Genomic DNA, 26264 nt, shown 5'->3' with positions numbered 1-26264 from the left:
ACATCCTCCTGTAAGGACAGACTTGGTTTAACACCTCAGGTCAGTGCTGCCTGTTCCAAACACACTGCCTTGGTGCTGCTCTAGCTGGCCCCAATGTCTGGAGGGGGAGGCAATCCCATCACCTTCTGCCTCAGAGACAGAGAGCTCCCAATAAACCACAGCTGACAGACTGCACCCTGTTGAGTTGCACTGTTTCCAGCCCCTTACATTAAAAAGTAGTGCATTAAATACCAAGTGATTGTCAAATTTTTTTGATGTGTTACTGAGATTTGAAAGATGGAATATTTTTTCTCTCCGTGTTGATTTCTATCTGTTTCCCACACACAGACCCATTGGCTGATCCAGTCCTCATTCAGGATCCAGTGGTCAGCAAGGTAGCAGAGGGTGAAACTGCCGAGTTCCAGTGTGCCATGCACAATGCCAGTGTGATTGACACTGATGTCCACTGGCACTATCAGCGACCTGACAGCAACAGGGAGTGGGTGATCAGCCACTTTGTGAATGGCACCCTCACCACGGCCCAGGGTTTCCACGATCGTGTTCTGCTTTCCAGGAATGTCAGCAGGAACAGTTACACTCTGAGCCTTGTAAATGTGACTCTCAATGATACTGCTGTGTACAGCTGCAGTGTGTGGAGCTACATCTATGGAGCAGGGAGCCACCTCAATGTAACTGGTAAGTCAATGTGAGGGAACACAGGCAGCTGCACAGACCCAACTGGGAACTGTTTTACTTTCACACTGTACAGCAGACAAGTGGAATTGTATAATTTCATGTAGGGGCATGGAATGGGCAGTGGGAAGGTTAGTTTCAGAAGCAAAATGGAAAAGTTGAATTGTTGAAATATGAAAATGGATTGATACTTTTTCTATCATGCCATGGATATGGGTGTGACTGGGCAGGGCCAGCATTTACTGCTCCTCACTCATTGCCCTTCAGAACGTAGCAGTGAGCTGCCTCTCTGAACATCTGCAACTTTGATCCTATTGAGAATGTTGCTCAGCTATTTCAGAGGGCAGATTGGAGCTGGTCACATTTCTGGATTCAGATACAGGCCAGACTAAAGATTACAGATTGCTGCCCCTCAAGGATATCAGTGAAGTGGATGGCTGTATTTACTGACTCTTATGGTGTGATTGTCATTCAAAGGGCCTTTTTTGCCCATCACTTGTTGCCTCTTGAGAAAGTTGGGGTGAGCTGCCTTCTTGAACCACTGCAGTCCTCATGCTGTAGGGAGGGAATTCCATGATTTTGACCCAGTGACAGTGAAAGATGTATCTCCACGTTAGAGTATTGAGTGGCTCAGAGGGGAGCTTGCAGAGGGTAGTGTTCCCATGTCTCTGCTGCCCATGTCCTGCTAGATGGAAATGGTTGTGGGTTTGAAAGGTGCTGTCTGAGGATCTATTCTGAATTTCTGCACTGCATCTTGTGGAGAGTACACACTGTTGCTACTGAGTGTTGGTTGTGGAGGGAGTGAACATTTAAGGCGATCTTACCATTAACCCAGTACTCTGTATTCCAGTTACTCCTTCCAAAATGAATCACCTCACACTTTTCCACACTAAATCACTTTTCCGGTTTACTGATATTCTTGAGGGGCAGCAATCTGTAATCTACGCCCTCATCCAGGTCATTTATAAAAATGACAAACAACAGTGACCCCAGAACAAATCCTTGCAGTACATGACTAGTAACTGAACTCCAGGATGAACATTTCCTAGCAACCATCACTCTCTGTCTTCTTTCAGCTCGCCAATTTCTGATCCAAACCACTAAATCACCTACAATCCCATGCCTCTGTATTTTGTGCAATAAACTACGGTGGGGAAACTTATCAAATGCCTGACTGAAATCCATATACACCACATCAACTGCTTTACCCTCAACCACCTGTTTGGTCACCTTCTCAAAGAACTCAATAAGGTTTGTAAGGCACTACTTACCCTTTGTAAAACCATGTTGACTAGCCCTGATCAATTTATTCCTTTCTAGATGATTGTAATTCCTATCTCTAATAATCTTTTTCAACATTTTGTGGATGCGCAGAGAGATCTTGCTGTCCATGTGTATAGATCCCTGAATGTTGTTGTCCATGTAGATAGGGTTGTTCAGAAAGCGCACGGTGTGTTAGCTTTTATTGGTTGAGGGATTGAGTTTCGAGCCATGAGGTCATGTTGCACCTGTACAAATCTCTGGTGTGGCCACACTTGGAGTATTACGTACAGTTTTGGTCACTGCATTACAGGAAGGATGTGGAAACATTGGAAAGGGTGTAGAGGAGATTTATCAGGATGTTGCCTGGTCTGGAGGGAAGGTCTTATGAGGAAAGGCTGAGGGATTTCTGGCTGTTTTTGTTAGAGAGAATAAGGTTAAGAGGTGACTTAATAGAGACATACAAGATGATTAGAGGATTAGTTAGGGTAGAAATGAAATTCTTCAGAACGGTGCTGAACAAAGATCATTAAAAAAATCAAACAGTGGCTACAAGAGCAGTTGAGAGGCTGGGGATCTTGCTGGGAATAACTCTCTTCTAGACTTCCTTGGATGGTGATGGCTTGCACGAGGGAACATAACTTTAAATTGAGGGGTGATATATGTGGGACAGATGTCAGAGGTTCCTCCTTTACTCAGAGAGTACTAATGGCATGGAATGCCCTGCCTGCAACAGTTGCAGATTCACCAACTTGAAAGGCATTTAAATGGTCATTGGAAAAATAGATGGACGCTCATGGAATAGTGTAAGTTAGATGGGCTTCAGATTGATTTCACAGGTCGGTGCAACTCCGAGGGCCGAAGGGCCTGTACTGAACCGTAATGTTCTATAAGATGATGGACAGGATTATGAAGAAGCCAGCTGCTTTGACCTGAAAGCTGTTCAACTTCTTAAGTGATATTAAAGCCCTACTCAGCTAAGTAAATGGTGCATTTTCCATCACAGTGCTAACTTGTTCCTTGTAGATATTGGACAGGCTTTGAGAAGTCCGAAAGGGAGTTTAGATTAGATTACTTACAGTGTGGAAACAGGCCCTTTGGCCCAACTAGTCCACATCGACCCGCCGAAGCGCAACCCATCCATACCCCTACATATACCCCTTACCTAACACTACGGGCAACTTAGCATGGCTAATTCACCCGACCCACACATCTTTGGACTGTGGGAGGAAACCGGAGCACCCGGAGGAAACCCACGCAGACACGGGGAGAACGTGCAAACTCCACACAGTCAGTCGCCTGAGGCGGGAATTGAACCCAGGTCCCTGGCGCTGTGAGGCAGCAGTGCTAACCACTGCTGCAAGATTCCCAGCCTTTCAACTGCTCTTGTAGCCACTGTTTGAATTTTTTAAAATGATCCTTCTTCAGCACCGTCATGAAGAAAATTTCAGTCTCGAAGCATAAACTGTGATTCTCTGCACAGATGCTACTGGACCTGCTGAGTTTCTCCAGAACTTCCTGTCTTATTTCAGATTTTCAGCATCCACACTGATTTGCCTTTAGTCATATGATAACCTAACCTAAACGCCTGTGGGAGGCCTGTTGGTTAGCACTGCAGCCTCACTGTGCCAGAGACCCGGGTTCGATTCCAGCTTCAGGCGACTGTCTGTGTGGAGTTTGCACACTCTCCCTGTGTCTGTGTGGGTTTCCTCCAGTTGCTCTGGTTTCCCCCCACAGTCCAAAGATGTGCAGGTTCTGTGAATTGGCTATGGGAAATGCAGTGTTACAATGATGGGCTAGGGGGCTGGGACTGGGTGCTCTTCAGAGGGTCAGTGTGGACTTGATAGGCAGAATGGCCTGCTTTCACATTGTAAGGCTGTGACATTTAAAAAGTTCATTTCCTCAGCTCCAGGGCAATGTACAATCAGTGCTCAAGATGGGAACTACCAGAATACCTGACACGGTTTGATGGTTTGGGTGCAGGTTTTTTTTTTGAAGTGTGGCATCTATCAACATCTGGCTGGGAGCAGCCATGTTGGATGGACAGCCCAGAAGGCAGCTGTGAGGACAGCACCAGGCATTGAGCTAGTGGCAGTGAACACAAACTCTGATTTCTCTCTCCTCATGTGATGCCAGACCTGCTGGGTTTCCTGCTTGTATCTCTCATTCTTTTAGGTTTTTGCTGATGCAGGTGAAGTCACACAGTGGCCCCAGAACAGATCCTTGCAGTACATGACTCGTAACTGAACTCCAGGATGAACATTTCCTATCAACCATCACTCTCTGTCTTCTTTCGGCTCGCCAATTTCTGATCCAAACCACTAAATCACCTACAATCCCATGCCTCTGTATTTTGTGCAATAGCCTACTGTGGGGAAAACTTATCGAATGCCTTACTGAAATCCATATACACCACATCAACTGCTTTACCCTCAACTACCTGTTTGGTCACCTTTTTGCTGACGCAGGAGATACTGCCAATGAGTTTCTCTTTACCCTGTGGAATGTTCAGTCTTTCTTGTGGCTCTCCCTCAGATAAGTAGAAGCTAAGCAAGTTTTGGGAAGATTTGTAGCTCAGGTTGAGGTTCTGGGTATAGGTTTGCTTGCTGAGCTGGAAGGTTCATTTCCAGATATTTTGTCACCCTACTAGGTAACATCTTCAGTGGGTCTCTGGGCAAAGCACTATTGATGATTCCTGCTTTCTATTTATATGACTGGGTTTATTTGGGTTGGTGATGTCATTTCTTGTGGTAATGTCATTTCCTGTTCTTTTTCTCAGGCGTTGGTAGATGGGGTCTAATTCGATGTGTTTATTGATAGAGTTCCGGTTGGTATGCCATGCTTCTCGGAATTCTTGTGTGTGTTTCTGTTTGGCTTGTCCTAGGATGGATGTGTTGCCCTAGTCGAAGGGGTGTCCTTCCTTATCTGTATGTAAGGACACCACTTCGACTGGGAGAACACAACCCCAAAAAACCCAAAGGGTGGCGAAATGTCTGGAAATGAATCTTCCAGCTCAGCGAACAAAGCTACATCCAGATATATGCTGAATACAATTGTAGGTTAATCTGCAAAGGAGTACAAGTGACTTATGGGAGCCATTTTGTAAGATTTTACATGTTCGTTTGAAAGATTTGGAGCCATATATTTGTGCATTTGTGACGAGATAATGCGTACTTCCCTGACATTTCAACTGAAATATTGAGGACAGTTTACAGATTGCAGTCTAGTTTGTACATTGTTTATATTCTTCCCTTAAAGTTGCAAATCCCCCAGTCCTTCTCCAGTCTCTGATAGTGGAACGTGTCACCGAGGGTCACACTGCCCAGCTACAGTGCACCATGAGGAACGCCGCAGTGACACATACCGATGTTCACTGGCACCGGAAACAACCAGGAAGTAACACAGAGTGGGTTTTAACACTTCACGTGGGGAACAACACACGATGGAGCCCAGGATTCACTCAGCGATTCCAGTCTTCTAGAGATCCCTCCAATAACAGCTTCATTCTGACCATCACAAATGTACAGCCCAATGACACTGGAGTCTATTATTGTAAAGTGTGGGGAGATATCATTGGGAATGGAACCCAATTGACTGTAACAGGTAAGTCCTGTTTACATGATACCCACTGATCTTTGATTGTGTGGGTGATGGACAGGTTGGGACTGGGGATCATTTCATAATATTGATTTTAAACTTTTAGTTCATGGCTTAAAATGTCTTTAAGAATCTCAAAAGAACCATTTTACTTGAATGTTACAGTGTTTATGATAGATCCAATCAGCAACTGTCAATCTCTCCTCTTCTTTGGCGGAACATTTATGATTGGGTGATTGTCAGCTGAACATCCCAATGTATTATTTACCAAATTAAAATCTCCAGAACCTGGTGACCCCCTTCTCATTTGCTGGGGGTGGTTGTGATGATGAGTCTGTTAGTCTGTCCAGGGGACACTCCTTGGCAAGGTGCAGTATAGTCTGTGTCTCTCCATATGTGTGTGACAGAAGGCTTTGGAGTGAAGCCCCCTGAGGGAGGGAACTAGCTGCGTCAGGACTCTGACTGGTTCTCATCCTGTTCAGCAAGGCCCACTCTCAGTATGGGAGCTCCAAGGCAACCATTTGACAGATGAGCTTTGACACAAGGGGAGAATGGGTCAGTGATATCTCACAGTCTCCATCTCCTTATTCTGAAGGACATCTTGTTGGTGGACCTTGCTCAGGAATGTTGCTCTGTACAGAGCACCCTGATGGAGAGGGAACACCAAGTGGATCATTGTGGAGTCTGGAAAGGAGAGGGAGCACAGATCACTTCATCCAGTTCGTGGGTTTTCATCAGTCACTAGATGTGTGGGGGAGGGGAGAGATGTTTGTGAGGACAGGAAACTGGGGGCGGGCTTGTTGACTGGAATGTTCCAGTAATGAAGCACATTTTCCGTGCCAGCATTGAGTATCAGCGAGATGTGGGAGATGGTGCAGAGGGTCAAACAGGTGCTCAGTAGCCTGTTGTGTGGAGGCCCACATCCTCCATCAGTGCTCTACTTCCACTCACTCTCACTTTAATTCTCACTCCCACTCTGACCTCAACCTCAAACACTGTTCCATTGAAATTCAACATGAGCTGAAGGATAACTATGTTTGACCTGGGATTTTATAATGTTGCAAACATAATTCTAACTTCATCAAATTCAGATTGTCGTCATTTCTGTTGTTTTCTCCCATAGTGTGTATGTCCAGGTTTGCCGTGATTTCCTCCGTCTTCCACCCAATTCCAGACCTCCCCTTGTGTTCTCTCTCTATTCTGTGCCGACGTTCCCTCTTTCATCAATTGCTTTAATGTGGTTACATCTTTCAGAGTGCGCTCTCACCTCCTGCCAGCCAGACCCAGCCAGTTCCCTGTGTCACTGTCTCCTCCTGGATGGGAGCTGCAGCTGATGGAGAATCTGATAAGCTTCAGATCTGAGGGCTGACTGTGGAATTAACAGGAGCTCTCCTGGTGAATAAGCAGTCACAAATCCTAGTAGCTGATGATTAGATTAGATTAGATTAGATTACTTACAGTGTGGAAACAGGCCCTTCGGCCCAACAAGTCCACACCGACCCGCCGAAGCACAACCCATCCATACCCCTACATATACCCCTTACCTAACACTACGGGCAATTTAGCATGGCCAATTCACCTGACCCGCACATCTTTGGACTGTGGGAGGAAACCGGAGCACCCGGAGGAAACCCACGCAGACACGGGGAGAACGTGCAAACTCCACACAGTCAGTCGCCTGAGGCGGGAATCGAACCCAGGTCCCTGGCGCTGTGAGGCAGCAGTGCTAACCACTGTGCCACCGTGCCGCCCTAAAGCTGAGCGAAGAGAGAGAGAGAGGTGATTTCGGAGGAAGGCTCACTGTTCAATCTGTCCAACCACAACAGAATGCTTCGATGGAGTACTAGCCGCTAGCTGTGAAGGATGGTGAAAGGATGCAGCGATGTTTTGGCTGAATGGCAGCATGTGATCAGTAGAGTCTCATAGGATGCTGTACTTTTCCCAAATATGTCAGTGACTCAGGTGAGGGGAGTGAAGGCACGGTGACTAAATTCACAGATGTGCATGATCAGGAAGTATGTTGTGAAGAAGATATAGTGCGGTTGCCGGTGAATGTGGATAAGCTGAGACGTTGGGTATTAATCTGGCAGAAAGAGGATAATGTGAAAAAATGTGAAATTTATAACTTTGATACAAAGATAAGGCAGAAAGACTGCCAGGATCCAGACAAGTCTCTGTGTCCTTATGCAGGAGTCAGAGAAAGTTAGCTTCCAGGTACAGTACGTAATCGAGAGGCTAATGGGATGTTGCCTTATGACAAGAGGAATTGAAGCTAAGAACTCAGAGAAGGAGTATGCCATTCAACCCTTCAATCCTGCATTTAAATTAGATTAGATTACTTCCAATCAGGAAACATGCCATTTGGCCCAACAAGTTCACACCAACCCTCCGAAGAGTAGCTCACCCAGACCGATTTCCCTCTGAATAATGCACCTAACACTATGGACATGGCCAATCCACCTGCCCTACACACCTTTGAATTGTGGGAGAAAACTGGAGGACTCAACAGAAACCCCTGCAGACAAAGGGAGAATGTTCAAGCGCCACACTGACAGTCACCCGAGGCTGGGATCAAATCTGGGCCCCTGGTACTGTGAAGCTGTAGTGTTAACCACTGAGCCACCAGGAATGGCTTATCTCACCTCAGTCTCAATTACACTTTCCTGCCTGCTCTCCATTACTATTTGATTCATTCCTAATTTACTCAAAGTCCCAGCATCCACCACAATCTGGGAGAGTGAACTCCATGAAGCTTTGAGCGAAGTAATTTCTCCTCACCTCTGTGTTAAGTCTGCTGTCCCTTACCCTAAACCTATTCTAAATTTCCCCACAAGGAGAAACATCCTGTCTATATCTACTTTGTCAATCCCCTTTAGCATCTTGCATACCTCAACCAGATCTCCCCATATTCTTCAAAACTCTTCTTATCACACTGAACTGCTCAATCTTTCTTCATAAGACAATGCTTTCATCTCTGGAATCAGTCTAATGAACCTACTTGGAACTGCCTCCAATGCAGTACATCCCTCCATAATTCAATGGACTAAACTGTAGAGTACTTCAAATGTGGTCTCACTGATGCCTTATACAATTGCAGCAACAATCCCCTTCTTTTATACTCTATTTCTTTTGCAGTAATTGCAAAAAATCCATTTGCCTACCTTATTACCCATTGTACCTGCATACACGTTTTCTGTGATCCATGCATGAGAAAACCCAGATCCCTCTGCACTGTAGCATTCTGAGGTTTCTCTCCATTTATACCTCTTCCAAACCAAAATGGATAACCATTCTATAAAAGCAAGGAAGTTATGCTGCAGTTATGCAAGCATTGATGGGATCATAGAGCTATAGAGTCATACAGCACAGAAACAGATTCTTCGGTCCAAACAGTCCACTCCAACCAAATTCCAAGATTAACTAGTCCCACCTGCCAGCATTTGGCTCAGATCCCTTTAAATGTCTCTTATTCTTGGTGAATGTCTACGCTCCCCCTGGCTGTGCCGAGGCAAGCGAGCTTCTTCGGCGAAGTGTTCGCTCATCTTGCCTCCATCGACGAGAGCCAGTACGTCGTCCTTGGGGGAGATTTTAACTGTGTCCTCGAGGACAGGGAACACGGTGGTGCCCGCACCGGTTGGCCGTCAGGGAGGAGGTTGGGGGACTTGGTCAAGTCCTTCGACCTGGTGGACGTCTGGCGGAATTTCCGTCCCGACTCCATCGCCTTCACCTTCGTGAGGCCTGGGGTCGGAGTGTCCAGAATCGACCGCCTGTACATTTCGCGGGCGTACGCCTCCTGTTTTCCGAAGGCCTCCACGCGGCAGGTGTCATGCACGGACCATCACCTGGTGTGGGCAGAACTCTTTCCTTTTGGCTCCCGGTTCGGGTCCGCGTACTGGCACTTTAAAAACCTGCTGCTTGAGGACGAGCGGTTCCGAGACTCGTTTTGTCATTTCTGGACTGGCTGGAGAAGGAAGCGGGGGAAGCTTCCCCTCCCTGAGGCTATGGTGGGATGTGGGCAAGGCTCACGTCCATGTTTTCTGGCAACGATACGTGAGGGGGTCGACAAAGAGGCGGAAGTCCAGGATAGAGGAGTTGGAGAGGGAGATGCTCAACCTGGAGTCATGCCTCGGTCAGTCCGACGCTGACCCGGCCCTGCGTGGGGTATACGAAGAGAGGAAGGCCGCGCTCTGGGCCCTGCAGCTCGTCGGGGCTCGGGCCGCGTACGTGGGGTCGCTGATCCAGCTATTCTAGGACCTGGACCGTGGCTCCCCCTTCTTCTACTCGCTGGAAAAAAGGCATGGTACCCGTCAGCAGTTCCTCGTGCTGCTGGCTGATGATGGGTCTCTCGTCTCAGATCCAGAGGGTATCAGGACCCACATCCGAAACTATTACACGGCTTTGTTCTCTCTAGATCCGTCCAGAGAGGATGCTCGCAGAGTTTTGTGGGAGGAACTGCCGCAGCTCAGCCTGGAGGACGTCGGAAGGCTCGATGCTCCAATCACCTTAGAGGAGCTGACTGGCGCCCTCGACTGGCTCTAGAGGGGCAAGTCCCCGGGGTTGGACGAGCTGACTGTGGAGTTCTTCAGGGCATTCTGGGATGTCCTGGGGAGCAACTATGCACAGGTCCTGGAGGAGTGTCTAAATACTGGAGAGCTGCCCCCTTCTTGGCGCAGGGTGGTCATTGTCCTGCTGCCAAAGAAGGGGGACCTTCGTTCTTTAAAGAACTGGCATCCGGTCTGCCTTCTCTGCACAGACTACGAAATCTTCGCTAGGGTGTTGTCTTCTCGCCTGGCTTCCGTGCTGGCCCACGTGATTCACCCGGACCAGTCCTACACGGTCCCGGGCCGGAGGATACATGACAACATCCACCTGGTCCGGGACCTGATCCATTTCTGTCAACGGGTTGGTCTGCCGAGTGCCTTTGGGGCTGGTTCTGCTCAGCGTGGGCACAGGGGTGGTCCTCTCGGCCTAGGTCGATGATGTGTTCCTCACTTTCACCGACCCAGCTGACCTGGGGAGGATGCGCGAGTGCCAGGCCGTGTACTCAGCAGCGTCTTCCGCCAGGATCAACTGGGCCAAATGTTCCGGACTACTGGTGGGTCCATGGTGAGTGGACTCCCTGCCGGAGTAGATACTGGGGTTCAGCTGTAGTACCACCCATCTCCTCTACCTGGGGGTCTACCTCAGCCCGGCTGCGGAGCCCGGGCCGGCCAACTGGCAGGAGCTGGAGGCCAAAGTCTCGGCTCGCCTATGCCGCTGGACAGGACTGCTCCGAGTGCTATCTTACAGGAGCTGAATGCTGGTCCTAAACCAGCTGGTGGCTGCCATGCTGTGGTACCGGCTGGTCACTTTGGTCCCTCCTCCTGGCTTTGTCGCTGAAATCCTGAAAATGTTGGTCGACTTCTTCTGGGACAAAAAGATGTACTGGGTCGCTGCGCAGGTTCTGAGTCTCCCTATTGAGGAGGGCGGTCAGCTGCTGGTGTGCGACGGCACCCAGGTCGCGACGTTCTGCCTTCAGACCTTGCAGCGATACCATTACGTCGAGCCTCCTTCTGGGTGGTGCGCCCTGGCAATGTATTTTTTCCGCCAGGTGAGTAACCTCAACTACGACACGCAGCTCCTGTTCGCCGACCGTGACGGTTTGGAGGTCGCCCTCAAGACGCTGCCTGTCTTTTACCAGGACCTGATCACTGTCTGGAACATTGTCGAATGGTACCGTGCCTACCCTCCGGCAGGAGTAGCGGCTGTCGTCAGGGAGCCGTTACTCAGGAATCTGCACCTCCGTGCTCACGGGCTCGAGTGGCTGTCAGAGGGGAGGGCCATGGCGGCGAGGGTGACCAGGGTCAGGGACGTGCTGGGTGCCGGGGGCCTGGGCTGGATGCAGCCACAGGTCACAGAGAGCAGGGCAGCGGTAGACGTCCGGTACGTGGCCACCGCCATCCGACGCCTTAAAACGGCGGTGAGCGGACCCGACATAGTGCACCAGTTGGAGGACGCTCAGGGGTGCGGTGGGATCCTGCCTGCGCTCACCCCAGCCTGGACGGAATTTCACATTGGCCCTAGGGTGGCGTACTTCCCGCGGGAGCCTGTGCCTCATAACCTGAGCCGTCTCTAGAATTTTAACTTTGTCCCTTTTAAGGACATAAAAAGGCAGGCCCTATATTGGCCATGGCGTGTCCATTTGCCACCATGCGGTGGGGATCCCCAGCGTAGGGCTCTCTACGTGGGAGTCCTCCCCCTTTCTCTCGGGGATCTGGGGTGGAGGATGCTGCACGCAGCAGTCCCCTGCAACTGCAGATTGCGATGGTTCACGGACTCCCAGCCCAACTGTTTGTTCTGTGGTGCTGTGGAGTCCGTGGACCATGTGTATGTTGGGTGTGGGCGTTTGCACTCCCTTTTCGATTTCCTCAGAAACCTTCTCCTCTGCTTTTGGTTGCACTTCAGTCCCACGCTCCTGATCTTCGGGCATCCGGTACGGAGGAGGGAGGGCAGGTCTGAAGACCTCCTTGTGGGTCTGCTCCTGGGCCTGGCCAAACTGGCCATAAACAGGTCCAGGCAGCGGGCCGTGGAGGGGGTCGTTAGGGCCGACTGCCTGCCCCTCTTCCGCGGTTACGTTAGAGCCCGGGTGTCCTTGGAGAAGGAGCACGCGGTGTCCACCAACACCCTGGAGTTTGTTCAGAGAAAGGTGGGCGCCGCAGGGAGTGGAGTGCATTATTTCCCCCTCCAACTCTATTTTGATTTAATCCCTGCCCTCCCCTTCACTGTTTTATCACACAGCATTGCCCTTCGACGTGAAGGGCTCTGCTTGTCACAGGCCACTTGGGTGTTTCCTTTCTTCCTGGTGGTGGAAACCGAATACAGATTAAAAAAAAACAAATGTTTCTTATTCATGTACTAATACAAATATCTTTGAAACATTGCAATTGTATCCGTATTTACCACTTCCTCTGGAAGTTCATTCCATACACTCACCCTTTTCTGTGTAAAGAATTTGCCCCTCAAATCCAATTTGAATCTTCCTCCTTAAAAATGTGCTGCCTGGTCTTGAAATCCCCCACCTTCAGGAAAAGACACCTGTCATTCACCTTATCCTTGCCCTCACGATTTTATAAATCTCTATAAGGTCACCCCTCAACCTCCTAGGCTCCTGTGAAAAAAAGTCTCAGCCTATCTGGTCTCTCTTTATAAATCAAACCTGCCATTCCTAGCAACACCCTCGTAAATCTTTTCTGAATTCTCTCCAGCTTAATAATATCCTTCCTATAACAAGGTGACCAGAACATCTTGAATACTGTGTGTGTTCTGGTCTCCTCATAAAGAAAATAAATATATTGGAGGTAGTTAAGAGGTGGCTTACTCGAATGACCTCAAGAATAAATTGGCTATTTTATGACAAAGGACTAAAAAAAGTGGATTATTTTCCACTTGAAATCCTGGAGAAACTCAGCAGGTCTGGCAGCGTCGGTGGAGAGAAAAACAGAGTCAATGTTTTGAGTCCAACATGACTCTTTCTTCATTCTACAGAAGGGTTCCTGGACCAAAACATTAACTCTGTTTCTCTGTCCAACGATGCTGCCAGACCTGCTGAGTATCTCCAGCATATTCTGTTATTTGTTAGATATCCAGTGTATGTAACATTTTTGCTTTTGTTTCCACAGAGTTTAGAAGAGTGAGGGGCATTTAATTAAAGTGCATAAAGTTCTGAATGATCTTGACAAGGTGGATGTGGAAAGGATGTTTCCTTTTGTGGCTGAGTCAAGATCTAGGAGGTGTTGAAGTAAAATTAATTATTGTTCTCTTAGGGCAGAGATGGGGGGGGGGGGGTGGGAGCACATTGTGTGACTTTGGAACTCTTTGCCTGGAATGCAGTCAATGTGGGGGTCACTGAAATTTCTTTAAGGCAGAGGAGGATAGATTCTTATGAGGCAGGGAATTTTATGTTATCAGGAATAGATAGAAATGTGGAATTTGAATCACAAACAGATCAGCTGTTGTATTAGTGAATGGCCTACCCTTGTTCCTATTTTGTGCGTTGGCGTTCCTGTATTATTCAACAAGACAGTACTATACTCGTGTCGATTCAGCTTTTAATAATCAGACTCAGACAGCTGCTTTTCATCGATAACATTCCAAAGATTGTGATAGCACAAGTTCAATCTGGGCACAGGACCTTTCAGAGACAGCAGACATGGTCAACGAGCTTCCCATTGGTTCACCTGCCTCCTGTCATCAATATCACACCAATCCGTCTTGCTGCTTCCATGCAAAAGAGAGAAATAGCAAAATTGAGAATTTTGATTTTCTGCTCCAGATTACAACTGCACTGTCTGATGCAGCCTAGTGGATAAATATTAGGTTTAGGGAAATTAACAGGAATTAAAATGTATGATAATGCTGCTCCTTTAACAAGGTTATGTTGTCTTTGGGTTTTTTTCAGAGGGGTCATTAAGACAGATATGTTTGGGTTTAGCTACTTGAAGGAGCTTTTAAGTGTTTAACAATGAAAGGGGATTGGCCCGTTCTCTCAGTTCAGGGTTTGGTTTGGGTTCAGCAGTCTGGCTATTTTATTTGCAGCTCCTGGTCAGGTTTTAGCTGGGAACCCAGAGAGGCTGCTGGACCAAGAGAAACAGTTCCACGTTGATCCCCTCTCTCTTACATCTCTCCTGTAAGAACCTGAGTTGGAATATTGTGCTCAGTACTGGTCATCTCAGTATAGAAAAGATGTGGAAACTTTAGAGAGGGTGCAGGGGAGATTCACCAGGATGGTGCCTGGACTGGAGGGCTTGTCTTATGAAGAGAGGTTGAGGAAGCTAGGGCTTTTCTTATTGGAGCGAAGAAGGATGAGAGGTGACTTGACAAAGGTGTACAAGATGTTGAGAGGCATAGATAGAGTGGATAGCCAGATACTATTTCCCATGGCAGAATTGTTTATCATGAAGGGGCATAATTTCAAGGTAATTGGGAAAAGGTTTAGGGGAGATATCAGAGGTAGGTTCTTTACAAAGAGCATGGCAGGTACGTGGAATGCACTGCCAGCAGTGGTAGTAGAGTCAGCGATATTAGGGATATTTAAGCGACTCTTGGACAGGCACATGTAAGGTAGTACATGGAATGAAGTGTATGTGGGTTAGTCTGACCTTAAATAGATAAAAGGCCAACACAATGTCGAGGGCCGAAGGGCCTGTACTATGCTGAACTGTTCTATGTTCTATGAAATTACCTTTCTGCCAAGGAGTACTTATGGGAATGTTGCTGGTATTCAGAACGGCATCATTCTGTTGTGATAGAGTCAATTCGGGTTTGAAATAGCTATATTATTCTAAATTCTGTTTTCTTGTGTTTGTGTATGAATAAATGTTGTTTTGTTTAAAACTGAATGATTGGGCAGCTGCATTACTCCTGCTATGTCCACTTTCCACCTGCTTAAAACAACGAGAAAAGTTAGGGTCTAGGCTACTTTCTTGAAATATTTTGAGGAGGCCTGGCCTGGTCCGTAACAAATGTAACAGTTCCTTTGAAAGGCAGTGGTCACCAACAGCAGTTTTCTTGTCCTGTCTGTTTCTCAGTGTTGTCTTCCTTCTGTACACGCCCCACATGTAGTACATCCCTCAGGGCAGTCCTATCCACATACCGTGCCTGAGAGAGAGCTCTGCTTTTCCATCACTCCTGTATGAAACTGGCTGTTCCAAAGGACGGATATCCATCGGCTAACTTGATTTGTGGTGCTGATGTTATATTAAACCTTGATTTTGGTATTTTACAGAACAATCTGGAAATTGGTTATTAATGACCATCATTGGCACCACCCTGGCATTTGTTCTCTTACTCTGCATCCTTCTCATCGTACTTCTTTACATGAAGAAATGGGCCTGTTTTCAATCCCGATCAAAACCAGAAGGGTAAATACAATCGCATTCCCTATCTCACCGGATTATAATCTTGAATTAATATTGATGGGTACATGGATGACATCAGCACTTTGGCAACGGTGTCAAAGACATTTTCCCACTTACAGAAGCCTAATGAATGTAAACTTATCCAAACCTATGATGCGCTGCAATTTTTCAGATGGCTATTAGAGTTTTGAATTTCAAAACATGTGTCTATGATTTCTGGAGTTCACCATCAACTTCTCTATCAGTTTTTTCCCCTCTTTCCCGGCCCTCTCTATCCATCTTTAGAACCCTCTCCTGCATTATTTTTATTCACTCACAGGATGTGGGTCTCACAGGCTGGTCCAGCATTTATTGCTCCGTCCCAAGTTGCCTTGAGAAGGTGGTGATGTGCTGCTTTCTTGAGCCACTGCAGACCATGTGCTGTACATAGACCCACAATGCCCTAAGGGAAGGAATTCCAGAATTTTGACCCAGCGACACTGAAGGAGCAGTGATATATTTTCAAGTCAGGATGGGGAGTGGCTTGGAGGGGAACTTGCAGGTGTTCCCATATATTAGCTGCCCTTGTTCTTCTCCAATCTGCAAGGTGCTGTTTAAGATCACTGTGACTTTTTTGTGCAGACAATGTACAAGAAGGAATTTTACACATTTGTAATCCATGGGAATAAACAATAAGCATGATAACTACAAGTGTCCAAGTAACAAACTGTTATTCTCAGCTCAGTCACAGGAGGTGAGCTGTGATTTCAGCTGGAGCCACTCTTAAGGAGATGTGTTGTTAATTCCTGATGTTTGGTTTTGGGAGTTGTGACTGGTGATTGTTATGTTTGTACATAAGTTCTGATTTATAATTTTTGATAGACTGCACCAAACTATTTCTCCATCATGATGTAGCCAAAGTTGCTGATAGTGTTAATGGACCCTAGACATTGTACACTGGTCCATCAGGAGCTCCTGTTCTGATCAACATTCAGAACAGTGCCCAGCAATTCGCTGCTGTTTCTGAAATTTTAATTCAGCCCATTGTGCTGATGCTATCTGAAAGTGAAGGCAGTCTGGGATGATGACTCCTTCGGCACAAATGGTGCTTTCTAGGAGCTCCTCCATAACAATATCGCAACAACCAGGAGAAAGGTCACTGCAGAATGAAGCAGTCCATCTATATTCCTGACCACATCCACAAGACACCCTTGAACAACACTGATCCCGGCATTGACTCAACTTTCAGAAATTCTTGGGCTGTTAGAACATAGAACATGGAACAGTATAGTGCAATACCGTCCCTTCAGCTCTTGCTGTGCCAATCTGTGAAACCAATCTGAAGCCCATCTATCCTACACTATTCTATTTTCATCCATATGTTTATCCAATGACCATTTAAATGCTCTTAAAGTTGGCCAGTCTTCTACTGTTGCAGGCAGTGCGTTCCATGCCCGGACTACTCTCTGAGTAAAGAAACTACCTTTGACATAGAACATAGAATGCAATACAGGCCCTTTGGCCCTCGATGTTGTGCCAACCTGTGAAACTAATCTGATACCCATCTAACCTACACAGTTCTATCTGTTCTATATCTATCACCTCTCAATTTATAGCTATGTCCCCTCACGCTAGCCATCACCATCTGAGGAAAAAGGCTCTCACTGTCCACCCTATCTACCCTCTGATTATCTTATCTGTCTCTATTAATTCACATCGCAGCCTTCTTCCCTCTAATGAACACAGCCTCCATCCCTCAGCCTTTCCTCATAATTTCATCCCTCCATATCAGGCAACACCTAAGTAAATCTCCTCTGAACTCTTTCCAAAGCTTCCACATCCTTCCTATAAAGTGGGGACCAGAACTGTACGCAATATTCCAAATGAGGCCACACCACAGGTCTGTACACCTGCAGCATGACCTCGTGACTCTGAAACACGTAACTACCAATAAGAACTAACACACCATAGGCCTGCTTAACAACCCTAGCAACCCTAGCAACTTTCAGGGATCTATGTACATGGACACTGAGATATCTCTGCTCATCTACACTACCAAGAATCTTACCATTAGCCTCGTACTCTGTATTCCTGTTGCTACTTCCAAAGTAAATCACCTCACATTTTTCCACATTAAACTCCATTTGCGACCTCTTAGCCCAGCTCTGCAGCTTATCTATGTCCCTCTGTAACCTACAACATCCTTCGGCACTATTCACAACTCCTCTGACCTCAGTTCATCCACAAATTTACTAACCCATCCTTGTCCACCCTCATCCAGGTCATTTATAAAAATGACAAACAGCAGTGGCCCCAAAACAGATCCTTGCGGTATCCCACTACTAACTGAACTCCAGGATGAATATTTCCCATCAACCACCACCCTCTGTCTTCTTTCAGCTAGCTAATTTCTGATCCAAATCACTAAATCACCCTGAATCCCATGTCTCCAAAATTTCTGCAATAGTCTACCATGTGGAACCTTATCAAACACTTCACTGAAATCCATGTACACCACATCAACCACTTTACCTTCATCCATATATTAGGTCATTTTCTCTAAGACATCAATAAGATTTGTGAGGCACAACCTACCCTTCACAAAACTGTGTTGACTATCCCTAATCAATTTATTCCTTTTTAGATGATTATAAATCCTAGCTTTTCCAATTCTTTCCAACACTTTACCCACAACTGAAGTAAGGTCTGCTGGTCTATAATTACCAGGGTTGTCTCTACTCCCCTTCTTGAACAAGGGGATATTTGCTATCCTCCAGTCTTCTGGCAATATTTCTGTAGACAATGATGACACAAAGATCAAAGCTAAACATTCTGCAATCTGCTCCTTAGCTTCTCAGAGAATCCTAGTATATATCCCAACTGGCGCAGGGGAATTATCTATTTTCATACTCTCCAGAACTGCTAACACCTCTTCTTTACAAACCTCTCTAGCTTAGTCTCTCAGCTGCTAACATTGAGTTTTGGTGTATCTGAAGAAATTTGTTGGTCACACTCAAATACATTCTTTCATTCTCAAGTCATTTACAGCAAAGAAGTAGGCTATTCTTTCCATCACATCCATACTAGCTCAATATGGCTCAATCTCATCAATGTAACTCCCTGCTCTGTCCTATAACTGTGAAAGATCATTTCCCACAAGTGCCCTTCTAATCTCTTTTTGAAATCATTCATTCTCTCCCCTTCCACTCTCCTCACAGGCACCAGTGTTCCGGTCATTCCCACCCCTGGTTACAAAGATCTTCCTCAGATCCGCTCTGCTTTTCTCATCCAAATCCTTCAATATGCACCTGCCAGTCCTTGTTCCATCAGCCAATGGGAACAGCTTTGGTTTGTGAAACCTAAACCTATCATGATGGGAGAAGTAGGCACCAGTTGGCACTTTCCAACATGTGCAAGGTTTATTTGATAGAATAACGGACATTCTCCATCACTTTAACATTCTTTTCGACTTCTGCAGTCCCGCTATTAAATCATTGACTTTATATTTCTGCACCCATATCAAACAGGACCTCTGAAGAAGAGCTTAATACGGTCTATGCAACAGTCAGTGGTAAGAAAACAAATTCAAATCCACAGTAATGATCATTCCAGGTGATATTGATTGCTTAATATTAATTATGAAATATCAGTCAGATGGTTTTTCTGCCTAAAGTTATTTTCAAGCACTCATCTTGAAGATATCAGACAGACAGCCGTAGAGGTACGCTCACTCTATCAGGCCACAGGAATATGCCTAATCCTAAGACTGGGATGGAAGTCATCAGTGAAACAAGTCTGCTTCAGCACATGCAGCTAATCATTTGTTAGGGCCAAGGATGAAGGGCCAAGCAAAACTGGAGCACAGAAGGAAGGGGAAGACCATTCCTTTTCAAGTGGCTCTCCCAACAGTGCAGCACTCCCTTAGCACTGACTCTCTGACAGTGCAGCACTCCCTCAGCACTGAACCTCCTACAGTGCAGCACTCCCTCAGTACTGACCTTTTGACAGAGCAATGCTTCCTCAGTACTGACCCTCTGTCAGTGTGGCACTCCCTCAGTACTGACTCTCCAACAATGTGCACCCCCCCCCGCACCCCGTGCGGCACTTCCTCAGCACTGACCCTCTGACAGTGCAGCACTCGCTCAGTGTTGACCCTCCGACAATGAAGCACTCCCTCAGTGCTGACCTTCTGACAGGCAGCACTGCCTCAGTACTGACCCTCTGATAGTGCAGCAGTCCTTCAGTACTGACCCTCTGACAGTGCAACACTCCCTCAGTACTGATCTTCTGACAGTGCGGTAGTCCCTCAGCACTGTCCCTCTGACAGTGCAGCACTCGCTCAGTGTTGACCCTCCGATAATGGAGCACTCCCTCAGTGCTGACCTTCTGACAGTGCAGCAGTCCCTCAGCACTGTCCCTCTGACAGCGCTGCAGTCTCTTAGTATGGACCATCTGAATATATAGCTAGTCATCAGCCATTCAGTATAACTCAATATTTTTGGTTTTCTGTTATTATCAGAAATGACAGTGAAAATAAACTTGGAAATTCTTATTTCATTTCAGAAAAAGTTCAGAAAAATGAACAGGCCCCTACTCCAGTAAGTATTGAACATAAATAGTTATCATCCTGTTATTATCCATTACAGTTCCCTCTCTGTAACCCTGTTTGGTTTGCCTTCATTCTTTTCGATGTTAGCTGTGATGTTGTGAAGGAACCACTTTTACAGGAAAACAGTGTGTGCAGGTATTCCAGTAATCGCACTGAGTTACTATTTAACCTGTGACAGCTTGGATCGAAGCACATATCACAGGATTACAGAATTGTTACGGTGCAGAAAGGGGGCATTTGGCCCATTGAACTTGCTCCAGCTCTTCAAACATGCGTCATTACCAAGTGCTGATCAGCTTTCTAACCATACCCTTTCACATTATCTCAAATAATCATCCAATGCCTCAAGTGCCTCAAATGAACCTGCATCCACCACATTTCCAGGCAGTGCATTCAACACCCTGTGAAAAAGTTTTTTTCTCTCATGACCCTTGCTTTATTTCCAAATCACTTTCAATCTATGCACTCACATTCGTGATTCTTTTATGAGCAGAAACAGCTTCTCTTTATCTGCTCTGTCCAACCCGTTCATGATTTTGAAATCCTCTACCAGATTTCCAAATTGTCTCAACTTCTTCAAACTGTCCTCATTGCTGAAGTTTCTCAAGCCTGAATCTGTTCTTGTAAATCACTTCTGTATGCTCTCTCTCTCTCCATTGCATTCACATCTTTCCTTTAATGTGACACCCACAACTGTACGCAATATTCCAACTGAAGTTTAACAAGTATCTTGTGCATTAATTATTCGGAATAGGGTAACATAGGATAATGAAAAGTGGTTAAGGCCACAACATTGAATATTATCCAGAAGGAGATAGATCTCGTTCTTCAGGCTGAAGTGATCAAAGGCTATGGGGAGGAAGCAGGAACAGGGGACAGAGTTGGATGATCAGCCATGATCATGTCGAATTCAAGCCTTTGGATTGTTGACCCATTCAAAGAGATCATGGCTGACCTGTATGAGAATTGTATTTAGCCGCCTTGATCTTGTCTAACACAAAACGAAGATCAGTGTCCATTTTCAAATGTGCCATGGACTTCCTGCTTTACTTTTTGTAGATGAAGAATTCCAGATTCCCATTCTACTAACCTCTGTGGAATTGTTTGCTGACATTATCCCTGAGCAACCTCTAACTCCAGTTGTAATCTCATGGCTCCTGATTATGGATAAACCTTGAGAGAGAGAGAACAAGTTGGTAAGGTGTATTGTGACTGGCTGTAATTTCTGGTCATGTAACCTTTCTAGTGTCAGGTGCTACCCCTGACTTGATTGTGACCCACCAACTCCATTTAAACCTGAGCCTCCTCCTCACTCCTGTGGAGCTGGTTGGAGTACCCCAGGTCCTACCAGCCAGACCCTGTAAGGGTTACTCAGTGATCTGCTGAGCCACAAAAACCTCGCTGGAAAGATGGTTGCTTCAAATCATCAGGAAGTCATTCTGAATGGAATGATAAAATGCTCCCATCCTGATCAAGGATCTGTAATATTTTGAATTTCGATGGTTGAGCTAGATCACTGTCTTCAATCATACACGCATAGAAATTCGGAGCCAGAGTAGGCCATTCAGCCCTTTGAGCCTGCTGTGCCATTCAAGATTATCATGACTGAACATCCAACTCAATCGCGTGTTCTCTCGTTTTCCCATCCCTCCGTACCATTTGATCCCTTTAGACCTATGTTTAGCTCCTTCAAAATATGTAATGTTTTGGCTTCAACCACATTCTGTGTTAGAGAACTCCACAGGCTCCCAACTCTGTGGGTGAAGACATTTCTCCTCACCTCAGTTCTGAATGGTCTTCTTTGACTGTGATTCTTGATTTGGACTCCCAGGTTATTGGGAATATCCTTTCTGCATCTTGTCCAATCAAAATATTAAAAGTTTCTATGACAAACCTCTCATTCTATGAAACTCCAGCAATATTGTCCTAATCAATCCAACCTCTCTTCATAATCTTGTTTGCTATGCTGTGTTTAAAGGCTTGTCTAATCATAAGTGCTACAGGTTCTAAACTTGAAGAGGGCCTTGTCTTCAACAAGGAAATTTGGTACAAGTTAGTAGCAATTGGTACAAGTTACACTGACCATCTTCAAGTAGTCTGGAACGAAGTGTGGCCCAACTGGGATTTCATTCAAGACTAATATTTTCTATCCAAGAATGTGTGACAAATGAGATTGGGTGGAGCTTAGTGCCATTGCAATATTAACTCTTTCAGAATCATACCCTTATATAGCAGAGCAAGGCCTCTGAATTCTCCCTTAACTCTGAGGTAACTCTGTCTAAGGTTTGTCAAAGTTGCTTCCTCCTCCATCCCTGCTCTCTTCTTCTGTTGTTTGGTTCCACCTTATTGGGCACTCTATTGGGAGGGGTTTGAAATGTTCCCTTTATCAATGTTTTTTCTTTATTCCTTCACATGAATGGAGATTCATGGGTTAGCTCAGCATTTATTACCCAATGCCAACACTGCGCATGGGAAAGTGGTGGTGAGCTTTGTGTGGAGCAAACTAGCACTGGGTGCCGAACCAAACATGCTCGGTTTTGAGGGAGAAGGTTTTGTTTCTGTGAAATAGTTTATAATCAGTCTGCAGGTACAGACAGCCTCAGCCACAGGTTGCAGCCAATGTCTTAGCTCCCCGGGCGATAAAACATCAGAAACTCTGAAACCACTTGGAGTGTGTTTTCTCATGGCTTATGAGGCCAGGCTCTCGGATTTGATTTGTGTTGTCTATGGTTTGGAAAACCGAAGTTTAAACTACACAAGTGACTTTTACTAAGGAAGGGAATCAAGGATTATGAGGGAAAAGGCAGGAAAGTGGAACTGAGAACTATTAAATAAGCCATGATCTCATTGGATGGCAGAACAGACTTGATGGGCAGGATGGTCTACTTTTGCTCCTATGTCATGTGATCTGAAAATGGGAAAAACATTGACCAGTATGATGGAAAAATCTGAAATTCTTCGCCTCTTCTTCTTCATGCAGTGATTGCCTCTCTATCCTAATGCTGACTCCTTACTTGCTTGAGCTCCCTGAATGGAACCTCCTGCACAGTCACCCTCATCTTCAGTTTACCCTCACCCTCAGTTTACCCTCCAGCTGGGCAAGCCACCTACAATGCACTTGTGGAGGACAGCTGAGAGCTCTCCTGAGCCTCCCCATTGCAGAATCTTGTCTGGTGGTAGATGTTGATGTTCATGTTGGACACTATTTGCTGGGTAATCCAGAATATGTGAGGAATTTCACTGACAGCCCAGTTCACCGGGCCTGTAGTGTGCTGTACTTGCTTTTACAGGAAGCTATCCGTATCGATACACAGGACCTTGTTCTTTGAAGCCAAAAGGATGCCCTTACTCTGTATTTGATTCAAATTAGCAAGATATGTGACATTCATGCTGGTTCATTGACCAATCAGTTTCAACCTGATTGGTTTTAAATTTAACAAAGCCTGGCAGTTAACTGTCAATCAAAAGCATTGGATATACTCTTCATGACAACCCTTCTAACAATTAGAGTTCAGCACGCTCCTCTCCTGTAGTTTTAATATTGGATGGTATTATTTGTATTTTTGTGGAATGTCCTTATGAGTGCATTTGAACAGGAAATTTTGTTAAAATGATCTTTAATTATTAAATATGCAGGTTCCTTTACCGGCAAAATGATTATTTGAACTGCCCTTTCCCCGGCACTGTTTCTGCTAGGAGGAAGGGCTGTAGGTTCATCAAAGAGAAGCTTCTGGAGCTGTTCAAAGGGCCTGTATCTTTAGCTGAAAGCCTGATGGGACATTCACATCCAATGATCGGATCCAGACTTTGTCCCTGATGAGCGGTTGAAGAGTTTGTTCTCTGGTGCAGTATGTGCGGAGAGTGGGTGCAGAAGGGGCTTGATACTAGCTGTAGTAAAAATTCTGTATCTTCCATTGTGTTTCAGTTGGCGGAAGGGGAGATGTATTACGCTGATATCCAGTTCTTCCGAAAGAAAACCGGAGGACAAGTTATGGTGATGACTGAGGAGTCAACTGAGTACGCTACCATTAAACATACATAGAGAAGAGAAATCAATTCTTCAGCAAGTGATGAGGAGCAGTGTTTGCTACCATTAACTCCAAAATCAGCAGCACCAGGGATAATGGGTCATCACAATCGCTTATTGATATTTCTGCTTGATAACTATTCCTGAATTTCCAGGGTGCAGCTTCCTGACAAATTGAAGTCTCTGGGCAGTGAGTCCATAAGGTGACCAGATTTTTAAGTGAGAAACCAAGATGAGTTTAATGGGCATGGGAAAGATGGGCATCGCTGAAGATTAACACATTGGGTGACCAGTGGGAGGAGTCTCAAGGTTGGGCATTGAAATTGGGGTGGGTGGGGAATGGGGGTGGCGGGGGTAATAGTCACATGATGACACTTTCCGGACTATCTCCAGCTGGGGTTGGTGACCTTCTCCGACCCTTTGTTTCTAAAAGGTCATCCACAAAGGGCCTTCGGTGCTAAAGACAGCTCCTTTGGAGTCCAGAACGAGGGCTCACAGTCCAAGGATATGGAGTAGGCAATTTAGGATTGAGATAACAAGAAATGTCTTCACCCAGCGATTGGGAAGCCTGTGGAACTCTCTGCCATAGGAAGTGGTTGAAACTAGAACATTAACTATTTTCAAGAAGGAGTTAGACATATTTCTTAGGGCTAAAGAGCTTGGGGGAAGAGAAAGCAAGAACAGGATAGTGAGTCAGATGATTAGCCATCTTCATATTGAATGGCAGAGTAGGCTCGAAGGGCTGAATGGCCCCCTCCTGCTCCTACTTTCTCTGGCAGGGGTAAGGTGAAGGCTGAGGAGAGAGGCTGAGTATTGGCAGGGGTGATACAGGATGTTGACCTTGAAAAAGTTCTAACTTACTGTGAAGCCTCTTCCAAGGATATAGGATTCACTGTCTACAGTGCTAGGTGAAGTGATGGGGGCTTCCAGGGAGAAAAACAATTACATCAGACTGACTCTCTCCTAAGACCCAGATTACATTCTCAGCTAGGGAAAAGATGAGAACTGAGCTATTTGAACTATTTTCGGGAAATTATCAGGAACTCAGCAGAGTTTGAGAAACTGGGACAGTCCCTTTGAAAGCTTAAGAATCTGGTCACCCTATGACCCCACTCACCTGCAGCATTGTCCATCAGGATGTGAGCTGAGCAGAAGCCAGAGAGACCTCCCCATTTTATTTAACTTAGATTCCTCCCCAAACTTAGCAGGAGGTTCTCCCTTGTTAAAATCAACAAAATTAAACTGTTCTGGTGACCAAGAACACCCGAATTCTGAACTCCCGAACTTCGTTCACATGCTTTCCCACTGAAGGTTCATATAGACTCGTCTTCGTCATTTGAGACCCTTGCCTGCCTTGGGTTTTGTCATTAGCAGGGAATCAATGAGCTGATTTGAGAAGACTGACTTCAGTGTCTCATGTAACGGCGTCGAACAAAACAAACATACTTTGGACCAGGGGTTGAACCAATTGGAGATTTATGTAAGGCATTTTAGAATGGCAGGGATTTTATTTTTATTTTTGAAATGTTTAAAGCAGGACAGATAACTAAAAAATTGTGTAAAATCAAAGTAAAAATAATGAAGGTGATTTTAGTGAAGAGTGAAATGGAATGAATGCTCGGACAGAGCAGGAATCACTCTTTTCATGTGTTTGTGAGGTGCTTTTAACCTTTTGAGGTGTGTTGAAGAATGAGCTCAATGGAGGGAGTGAGTGGTCACGATCTGCAATCTTTACGCGCTCACCTCTCTCAATGCTGAACACGAAACTCACACCTTTTATTCTGAAATTGTAAAATAGTATATTTTAGGAATCCATAATGCAAGCATTTACACATCTCCTGCAATTATTAAAAACTTCATTATTTTAACTTAATTTCTTGTGATTTTAATGCTCTCAACAAACTGGAGTATATGACTAGATTAGATACCCAAAGGAGGACTACATAGTTTGCCTCCATATCCAAGCTTACCCAGAAAGGGTGAAATAAGGGCTGGGGTGAGGGGTGGGGGTGTTGGGTCGGGTAGGGGTGGAGTAGGGATTAGTGAGAGTTGGCCTTTGACATAAGATTGAGTAGAACGTGTCTGTAATGTTGGGAGTATGGAAGAATGCTGTTCCATCACATAATAGACACTGACAGGCTGCTTTCCCTCCTGGCTGCAGGGTGGGATGAAGTCAGGGGCACATATTCTCTGAATAAGGGGTTAATTATATTGGATAGAGATG

General features: G+C 45.8%; 1 protein-coding gene across 4 annotated transcripts in view; it reads left to right on the top strand.

The window, feature by feature from the left end:
• Positions 1–25913, top strand: part of LOC132819312 (tyrosine-protein phosphatase non-receptor type substrate 1-like) — a 68538-nt gene extending 42625 nt beyond the window's left edge. For 2 of the 4 annotated variants that reach the window (XM_060830761.1, XM_060830759.1), the window contains exons 4-9: positions 328–675; positions 5191–5535; positions 15293–15428; positions 18932–18975; positions 19968–20002; positions 23939–25913. In XM_060830761.1, the coding sequence (XP_060686744.1) occupies positions 328–675; positions 5191–5535; positions 15293–15428; positions 18932–18975; positions 19968–20002; positions 23939–24055 (1025 nt within the window). In that variant the 3' untranslated portion in view covers positions 24056–25913. The remainder of the gene's footprint in view (positions 1–327; positions 676–5190; positions 5536–15292; positions 15429–18931; positions 18976–19967; positions 20003–23938) is intronic. The other 2 variants (XM_060830763.1, XM_060830762.1) reach the window with 2 other exon arrangements.
• Positions 25914–26264: the final 351 nt, after the last annotated feature.

The sequence above is a fragment of the Hemiscyllium ocellatum genome, chromosome 10, assembly GCF_020745735.1.
Source record: "Hemiscyllium ocellatum isolate sHemOce1 chromosome 10, sHemOce1.pat.X.cur, whole genome shotgun sequence".
Classification (NCBI taxonomy): Eukaryota; Metazoa; Chordata; class Chondrichthyes; order Orectolobiformes; family Hemiscylliidae; genus Hemiscyllium; species Hemiscyllium ocellatum.
The sequence above is the reverse complement of the archived record's forward strand: the minus strand, read 5'-3'. Positions and strand labels throughout refer to the sequence as shown.